Source organism: Anoplophora glabripennis, unplaced genomic scaffold (genome assembly GCF_000390285.2).
Source record: "Anoplophora glabripennis isolate ALB-LARVAE unplaced genomic scaffold, Agla_2.0 scaffold39, whole genome shotgun sequence".
NCBI lineage: Eukaryota > Metazoa > Arthropoda > Insecta > Coleoptera > Cerambycidae > Anoplophora > Anoplophora glabripennis.
Window position 1 is genome coordinate 798,195 of NW_019416254.1, and position 10,605 is coordinate 808,799.

Consider the following 10,605-nt stretch of genomic DNA (forward strand, 5'->3'; position numbering starts at 1 on the left):
AAATTATGATTTATTTGAATTTTTCCTTAGCGTGATTATGCATGACTTGCTGAATACATTTTTCCCTAAAAGTGCTAATTAATTTTGCACACGTTACGTAATTTCTTGAAAACAATTATCATAGTCAATAAATAGAACGAAATAAAGTCTTCATCTGCTTTCTCCGTATCAGTAGCTCCATTGTTATTGCAGCGTCGTCATTCTCACCATTCTGTTGTTTTAAGGGATAATGTCAAGAAAACAGTGGGTAAATGTTACAAAAATATATTTGTATATCATCAAAAATCCAGTACACTTTAATAATATTAAACATTAGGCAAATATTATTGGATTACCAATTAAAAATTAATACAATATCAGTATCGAAATAGTATTCGAAACATTACAATCCAAAAAAAAATAAATCAGATCTAGGATAGAACAATGAATGAACGATTTGGAATGTATTTTTTTTTGTATCACATAAGTTATTAAATGAAGATAAAATCAGCTGTTGATTGAATTTATGTAATGAATTAATAAATTTAAGTATTTCTGTGGATCTCGTTAATTATATAAATGAGATACAAACATTGGTTCAAAGATAAAAATATTTCGATTTATGGAAAGAATTACAAGTATCACTTTACTTCTTAGAATATCTTTAGAAACAATAGTATACCAGTATTAACTAAAAAACTGAAAGTAAAATGTGTATTACCTATAATAATCTACAGTTTTTTCTTTGTTTTTAATAAAATAAACAAAAAATTCTATTTGATTTTGTTCAAATCAAATCAGGATATTATTACTTAGATCTTACGCAAGTATTTCATACTGTTGACTGCCATGATAAACCACTGGACACTATTTTATTAATGTTTTTCCATGTTTTGCATTTCAAATAATTTTTCAAAATTAAAGGTGACTTTTTAGTACACCATGTATAATAATTGAAATTGAAAGCCATTTCAATGAGGAACAAAATTAAATTTTTAAAATATACTTAAAAAAGTTGTTTAAAAAGTGTACATAATTAATTATTTATTACACGATTTTGATAATCGGCTTTTCCACAGAAATATAAGTAGGTACATATCCATAATAACAAATTAAAAAAATATATTGTTACATATAAAAAGGTACTAAAATTTACTATTATCTAAAATATCTAGATAGGGTACAAGAGGGCAATAAAAAAAGGACAATGTTTTCAAAACTATTCGGTAAAATTATTTTTTATAACACTATCTCTACTTAACAAATATCTTCATCAAGAAAAGGTTGTCTAAAAAATAAGACTATGTGGTGGTTTTTATGCAAATTGTGTACATAAATAGAAAACAAAATTTGGACAATCATCAACATTTTGAATATTTTTTTAACTATTTTTTTCAAAACAGTTTTCAATATTTTTCAACAAAAAAAACGTTCCATATAAAATCTTATTAACTTAATAATTTTTCAATAGCTTTAAATGAATATTGGCAATTAGTGCAACACTTCCTATAAGTATTATTTTTTTCTTTTACCTTTATTTGACTAAAACTTAAATTTCCTGCTCATCTTGACAAGTAATATGGAAATGTTAAGTAGATTGTATTTACACTGAATTTAAAATTAATTATTTTTTTAATTATTAATATTCAAATCAAATGTGTTTATTATCATATTTAACATTTTTTAAATATTAGCGTGATATTTAAACAATGTTGTTACAAATTAATCAGTCAAATTAATTAATTGATTACTTACAACTAAAAGCTTACATAAAATGATATAAAAATTAAAAAAAACTCCCATACCTGTCTATTTTGTTTCCAAGGTTCTGAAGTATCTATGTAAATACAAAGAAAATTTTTAAACTAATGATGTTAACAATAGAAGGCACACTACTAGGGCATGATATTTCTACATATCTACTTGGATGGAATACGTTTTCGATTGCTTGAGATTTTTCAATATATTTTTACTACAATAAATACTAAAGTGACATTTCTCCGGTTATTAGTTGATAAAGCAGTACATACCTTGCATTTAGTTTTAGATACAATTTTTTACCCTGGACACACATTAATCTTTTGATCAGAATTTAAGTACTTATCTTACACAGAAAATGTTTATTATAACAAGCCTACCAGAATTTATTAAAAAACTGCTCCAGTATATACCTCCAATATGAATTTGTACCAATCAATAAATGTCCCTTCTCTCTCTTTTACTAAAGATGTTCATTTACTAGGTATACTCTTACAGGGTGCCTCTTCAAAAGAACTAGTCACTTTTGACTCACGAAGATACATATAGCAACTTGAAGATGACTTTTTTTAATATCTTCTAAACGAGATGAGGCATTTGTACCATTTTTGGTGCACGTTTTTGGTTAATGATGACTCATATTTATAGTTTCATAAAAAGAAGGATTACGTGGATCCCACTTTTTCATAGTTATCTAGATAAAAAATGTCAAATTTCTTTTATTTTTAAGAAATGTAAGTTCAAAGTAGTATGAAAAGGTAATGGTGACCGAAAAAAATTGGATTTAGTACCCCTTCAACTGTTTAAAATATATTCAAAATTGTTGTCAACATGTCATCTTTAAACTGTCATATCCTTGTAAGAAATCAGAATTAACTCATTTGAACTTTACATGTCAATTTTAATAAAGGAAGTTTTTCAGTGGAAATTAAACTTTTAATGGAAAATAAAAAAAAAACATATTTTCATTTAGGGAAGTCATGTTATTTATACATATCTCCAAATTTGTATTAGTTTACAAAAAATTTGTACAAAATACCTACTTACTGCTTTACGAGACGATGAGTATATGAGGGTGTAACCGAGGGTATAACATAGCATTATTTTGAATTCTGGAAGGCTGTATAATAACAATTCTGATTGTGGGTAGATATAGAAGTTGTTTTATAAAAATGGCAACAATATTCCAGAATATTAATTACTATAAGTTGTACTTTAAGGCACGTCTTTTAGACATTTGATATTAAAAAAAAACATACGATCAAAGTTGTCTTTTAAATCTTATACAGAGTTTATTTGAAAGAAATCTATACAAGCTTTGACAGTAGTAACGATGTACCTTTCATTTTTAAAAACAGAAAATCATGCCAGTATAAACGAATATTTTGCATTTAAATGTAATGCACTTTAAAATAACTGGCTTTATTAAAAATTCCACATCTTTCAATTATGGATCGAAAATACATAATGCACCAATTTTTTTTAGTTGCAAAATATTCAATATTTCTTATATATTTCTATGTAATACAGTCTTAATTTCATAGGAAAAATTGGAATTTTCTTATGGGTTCTTTAAAATAGGTATGTGTCAGCTTTATAATTTTGAGAACTACAATATACTCTCAAAATGTGTACAGACTTCTTGGATACCCTCTGTATAATACGGCACATTCTTATAAAATAACTTTCATAAGTATGAAAAATTACAAATCTGTCACGGGTCCTGACAAGGTTACCCGTGGAGTACCTTGAGATATAGAAGAAGTTGTAGTTATAATAGAGAGACTTTCGACAGAGGCAGTTTTTCCATCTTCTGAAATATCCGATGTGCTGATATCGTTACGCCGCAAAATGCTTGAGAGTTTCTTATCCAACCTGTATATAAAAATAATACTTCGGATGAGATGTTTATAATAATAAATCAAATTCTAGCAACTACTAGTTTATGAGAAAAATGGCACTTAACCTATGAAAAATTATGAACTCAAATTCATAACTATTCTACAGCGATGTTACAAAAAAAATCAGAAATGATTTCTCTTACCAAAGCAAATGAAAGTAATTATTTTCCAAAACCGATTCCAAAAATTGGACGCGAAACACAGTTTTCTTTTACGCATTTGAATATCAATTTCCAGAGATTTCGTATTGATTAAGACTTTGTTTTGTATGTTAGGAGCTAATTTCTCAACAATTAAAATTATTTGGTAATTTTTTATCCAAATGTGAGGGAATTTGTGTAAAACTTTAAAAATTATACTAATATTCGCCTATTTTCCTCTCCTCTCAAAAGACTCAAAAGTGTTAATTTAAAATGACCTGTTAAAATTCCTGAGACCACCAGGTATATAGCTGCAAAGATTCTTGGGTTATTGACAAAAACTGTGTGAATAACACAGTAATAATAAGGATTTTAGTCAATAAAAAATCCCCCACACAAAATTAATATAGATAATTTTTCGCGCAATTATGTAAAAATATCGCACGTTTGATTAAAATACAGATTATGTCTCACCAAGAACTTATTAAACAAGTGGAAATAATTTTGAACACTACAAGTTTATTAAGGCACTTCAATTTGCCTTTGAATAAATAGGTAATGTGTTAATTGTTTAATTCAATTTACGTTTATAGACAAGTATGTTTTGTTAATGACACAATAAAATACCAGGTCATAAAAACATATAAAGACAATCTTGAACAATTATTGTTTAATATTGTTTAATGTTTTTGTATTTATTTCGAACAGTATATTTATTACATAGGATGATTTCCATGGCGAACTAATGGTTTCCGTGGCCATTTTACTTCTGATATATCATAAATAAAGTAATATCTACTTTCAACCGGCATTCGATTTTATTAAATGCTTTTTATTAGTTAGACGACAGACAATGAATTTAAAATATCTCAAAATCTATTAAATTTTCGCAAAAAATATATACCGCAAAAATTATTTAAAAATGAACGGTTTTCGTGCGCACTATTTTCAAAAGTACCTCAGATCGAAATATGTTTTGGCATCACACCGCCTTCTTTGTAGCAGTGTTGGTAGTAACAGCTACAACCAAATTTGGAGCTATTTGATAGGTTTACCGAATCAAAATATCTCTTTCTGTTCCAAAGAAAATGGCGATGGGAGGTTTTAATGGGATACCCTATATATACTTTGTAAAAATTGCCACAGTTTTCGGAAAGAATTATTATCATCTATATTTAGAAAAAAAAAACAAATTATTATTGAGAGCAAAATGTTATAGAATAACCCGCGATACTCATCAAATGAGTACCTACATCAAGGTATCTAATCGTATAATTATTTCTATTGACATTATAATTACTATTCAACCATCACTAATATTAAGATCAATATTATCATTATCACTATTATTATTCTAGTTTCTAGTAATTTTCTTCTTTTGCCTATCTGTTTTACAGAAAATATAATGCTAGTTCATTAGCAGTTTAATTACTATTTTCCACGTTGCATATCGTCCCTATTATCACGTAGAGGCGTATGTGTATATCCATTTCTTGGATTATACGCCACTACGTGATAAGAGGAACGATATGTTAAACCATAATTATGACGTATATAATTTTCGTGTTATTCAATAGATAGAAAAGTGTCATATACAGGATTATTATACCATGATAGGACTTTGTTGAAAATTTGAATACCCAGGTTACTAGCCATGAACTTTTTAATGAATATACCGGAAGTTGCCACCAACTTTGTTATTTTAAATGGAACACTTTATTGCATTTTTGGATTCAACGTTAAATTTTTGGGTCACTTTGTATGTTCTTTTTCACATTTAAAATTAGCCGTTCTCAAGATAATGTGATTTTAAAAAAAATTGCATGCAGCACTGTTGGCTTCAAAAGTATATGCCTCAGAAACAGGTCACGCAGAAATCTTTATTTTTGGGTCAATGAAAGTAGAAGTCATGGGGTTCCTAACGATGTTTTCAAAATTAGCCACTAGAAAAATCTGATTTATCACCACTTTTCTGTTCAAAATGCGAAAAATCATTTAATGAAAGATCTCATTTACCAGCAATGACAAAAAAGAAATTTAGGCAAATTGAATCAAACTTTTTGCGTTTTGGGAAAGTTAACAGCAAAAAAAATGTTCCGAGTCCAACAGTTGATGAAGGAAATTAAATTACGGTGTTGGGATATTTTCATGCTTATCCAAATACTTCGATACCAACAGCTTCGACCGATTTAGGTAGATCTTCACTGTTATTTTCATTATTACAATTATTACATCATGAATATAATTTTTATTTCTTAGGTTTGCAAGCTTTCCACCCTGGGGATGACAGGTGAACAGAATTTTGCGAATTTTTACTCGTTAAAATTTAAGAGGGTCCGCAGTTCTTATGAAAAATCATCTGGACGTATGAGTCTAAGTTTACCAGAGACTGTGTAATAAATCGAAGGAATATGCACTGCTGGGCCCGTGAAAACTCACGTTATAAAGGAGGCAATCAGGATTCTTTTGATGTCAGTGATTATGGGACGACCAAGTTCATTACGAAATTTATAATGAGAACCTAAATAATTTAAGATATCTCCAACTCCTGAGAGGAATTATCACAAACTTCTTAGACAATTTCCCAATGAGCTAAATAGTTTTTGTAATCAAATGGATGGAGCTCCAGCACATTCTACCCGCGATGTATATCAAAAAGTCACAGGAATGATTGGTGACCGCTGGATTGGTCGTAACGGACCTTGGAGTTGTCCGCCTAGATCTCCTGATATGACACCTGTCGACTTTTTCCTGTGGAGGTATATAAAAAGCCAAGTTTACTCCCAACCCAACCTATTCCTACAATGGATGATCTCTTAAATATAATTAGGTTTAGTTTCTAGGGGCTCCAAAATTATCACCTTAGAAATGCTACTGTTAACGAAGTGGAAAAAAGAGTGCTAAAGTGCCTAGAACAAAATGGACGCCATATTTGTTTTTAGTCATAATAAGTAATTTTTGAATGGCAACATTCTTATTGTTAACTTTCCCAAAAGGCAAAAAGTTTGATTTAATCTTCCTAAATTTCTTTTTGTCATTGCTGGTAGATGAGGATATCTTTAATTAAATGTGTGGCATATACTTTTCTATGAATAAAGAATAAATTTAAAATATCACTATTCGAAATTCACTTATCCATTTTTAGAAACACATAAACGTCATTGAGTCTTTTTTTGATGTTCTGACAGGGAATAGCCTTTTGTTTTCATAGGTTACTATGAGTTTCTTAAACAAAACGTGATTTTAAACAGAAAAGTGGTGATAAATCAGAAACCATCAAGAATAACTATAGCAACCCTTGTATGTACTGACGTAGATTTTTCTAGTGAATCCAGAAATGCGAAAATATACAGGGTGTTTCATTAAAAAAACAGACTTACATACGTTTGGATTTCCTCGGGTTTGTTAATTAGTTTTCAGGGCCCTGTATAACACTGGCTAATTTTGAAAACATCGTAAGGAACCCCATGATTTCTACTTTCATTGAGCCAAAAATACAAATGTCCACGTGCACTATTTCTGACGCATATACTTTTGAAACCAACAGTGCTGATGCAATTTTTTTAAATGGTATTATCTTGAAAACGGCTAATTTTAAATATGGAAAAGTTTATTCAAATTGACCCTAAATTTTAACGTAGAATCCAAAAATGCTATAATATACAGGATGCTCCATTTAAAATAACAAAGTTGGCGGCAACTTCCGGTGTAAGCGGAAGTGCAACAGTTTCGAAAATATTTTCATTGAAAAGTTTATGCCGGTAACCTGGGTATTTTCAACAAAATCGTATCAAAGTAAGTTCGTATCCTTCTAATAAACCAGTTGTCTTAAGTGTTTCGCGGCTAATCGTCTCCGGCGATCGGTAAATACCCATTTCAAAAACGAAAATGACCGTTCAACATGTACCAAGATCACAGGGGCATATCTAAAATAGTCGACGAAGAGTGAGTTTGACGCTTTGCTTGGTCGAGTGTATAGCACGTTTTTTATGCCACTCAGTAGCACTGTGTATCGTGACCATAAAGCGGCACACGGATTGACCATAGATTTAGCCTTTTTCTGCTACTATTGCCGCTTACTACCATAATACAGATTACTACTCTTTATTTATTTGATTGTGCCACAAAGTTTCCTATGTCTAGTCGTATACGACACAAAAGAGCAAACCAGCAGAATTTAAGCGGTGTACATTCCTGCAGTAAAAGTATATAGGTTAAAAACTTTTGTTACAACGCAATCTGTCAAGTTATTTATATTTTCAGTTTTAATTGACAAAATCAATTCTATCCCATAAAATTCTATAGGTATTCTATATTTAATGAATGTGTTAGTAACTAACGTAACACTTTTTTTACACATGGTTTTTATATACATATTATGAAAGGACCCCGCACAAACCTTATGGGTTTGAGTTCCCGGTCGAGTCGTCTGAATTTTTGATACGTTGTACTTGATAATCCTGATTAAAAGTGTTCATAGGCCCAAAGTCCGGAAATGAACAGTTTTCGAGATATTGAGGCTGCAAAGTCTCAAAAAATTGGATATTTCCATGAATCCAAATATGGAAACGAGCACTTTTGAAAATAATTATTATCCATTTTTTATTATTTATCGGATTTAGATCGATTTGAGTATTCATAATATTTATCTGGGGTAAAGTTTATCTAGAAAAGAGGGGTGCTTATTTAAAATTCTAAAGATGATCTTCAAATGACCTTGAGTATCAAGTTCCAAGTTTGCAATTACCAGCAGTTAACCTCCTCTGAACCCTAACTTTTCTACAAGTCATATCTCACTACCATGCATCTTTAGTCCGAAACTCGGCCCACAAATTACCCTGTATACTTATATCCCCTATTTTAAGGGTGTTTCGGGGTGGAAATGATTCGAATAATTTCCAACGCATGCTCTTAGACGTATAGAATGATTTACAAAAAAAAAACAGGTGGATAATCTTTTAACCTAAGATATAAATATTTTAGTTTTTCTACCCCTACTTGGGGGGTGGAAATGGCTCGAGGATTTTTTAGCATGCTCCTAGCCGTACAGAATGATCCATGAAAAAAAAACAGGTTAATAATTTCATAACCTGAGATGTACATGTTTTAGTTTTTCTACCCCTATTTTAGGAATATTTCGGAATGAAAGTGTCTTGAGGATTTCTACACGTATGCTCTTAGCCGTATAGAATGATTTAAAAAAAACGTGCGGATAATCTCGTAATAACCTGATATAAATATTTTAGTTTTTCAACCCCTATTTTGGGGGGTGTCTCGGGGGTGGAGTTGAACTGATTTCCATTCCAGATACATATTATGAATACTCAAATTCATCCAAACCCGATAAATAATACAAGAATGGATAATAGTAATTTTCAAAAGTGCTCGTTTCCATTTTCAGGTTCATGGAAATATTCCATTTTTTGAGACTTTGTGTCCTCGATATCTCGAAAACTGTTAATTTGCGTTCATAGGCCCAAAGCCTATGAACACTTTTGATCAGAAGGGCGTCAAGTAGGTACAACATAAAAAATTCAGACGAATCGATCGGCAACTCAAACCCATAAAGTTTGTGCGGGGCCTTTTGAAATGCCCATCTGTTACGTACGAGTATAAAATAAAACAATTTCAAAAATTCAAAAAATTTCACTTTGTCTCATGTCAAATGTTAGTTTATCAACAATAAGAATTTATTTTAGGCTTCTTTGATGAAATACGTTAGGTATACTACATTTAGTATTCTTGTACATATTGTCGCTATTAAAACGAAAAAGCGTATCTCAATATGTGACTTAGGGATACTTTACATCATCGTAGTGAACTTCCGATAGCTTTCCGTCTTATGACAAAATGATGTATCTCTATACAAGGTGATTCAGCTAAACTCCCCTCGATGATCACTCGGAAACAAAAGAAGTACGTTTTACAAGTTATGTACCTTATTCAGAACGACTTCCTTTTAGTTTAGAAATACTAATGCCAATCTAAAATATAAAGTCATTTTTCAACGTTTTTCGTCAGATACACTTTTTCGTAAGCATTAGAATTTTTCGAAATATCCCAGTAATTATTTAAAACACCACATTTTTTTTAAAATTACTTACTTGATATAAGTACTTGACTGTTACTTTAAATTCTGTAAAAAGAAATCATCAAATGTTCAGGTTTACTTTATTTTTTTCCAAAAAATAACGCAAATGATATCGAGGTCACCGGCAAAGTCTACAATTTTTTTTTGTTACAGGAGCTCTAAAACGTAACAATGTAGAAGTACAGTCGTTTTCCCCGATTTTCTTCCCATTTTCTAGGATACGTTTTCGTTAAAATGAAGTTTTTGAAATATGTACACTAAACAGTACCTATTTATACTAAACACACACTGTTCAACATACTGATGCAGTTACTGCAATCAAGTTGCTCTAATGTTCACATTTGCACCAGGAAAATTAGCGAAAATAAAAGAGAAACTCGAAAAAAGTCATATCCGCTAGATTATTGTAAAATTGTCTAAAGGAACATAATACAACATCTCTCGTCTCGTGAGTTAAAAACTTTTATTAGCTAACTTTTCTATTTAAACAAATAAGTGAGGAAAACAGTTTATTCACTTTGCAGGGAAAACCATCAATTTTAGCGAAAAGTTACTCACACACAGCTTATAGGGAGTAAAATTATCTACAAAATGAGACTGGTTAAATTAAAATCGGTTAATAAACAAAAAAGTTATTGCAAAAAGACAAGAAAAGTGCCCATTTTTTAATTTGTTTATAACTATCGCATTTATTGTTAAAATTTTATAAAACCTATGACAAGTTGAGGGTTTTGTC

At 30.2% G+C, this 10,605-nt stretch overlaps 1 protein-coding gene across 1 annotated transcript in view; it reads right to left on the reverse strand.

Moving 5' to 3' along the window:
- Nucleotides 1-292: 292 nt before the first annotated feature.
- The window catches only part of LOC108915754, a 54,593-nt gene continuing 44,280 nt past the window's right edge, over nucleotides 293-10,605 (reverse strand). Inside the window, exon 4 of the mRNA XM_018721879.1 lies at nucleotides 293-3,612. Within this exon, the coding sequence (XP_018577395.1) occupies nucleotides 3,441-3,612 (172 nt within the window). The 3' untranslated portion in view covers nucleotides 293-3,440. The remainder of the gene's footprint in view (nucleotides 3,613-10,605) is intronic.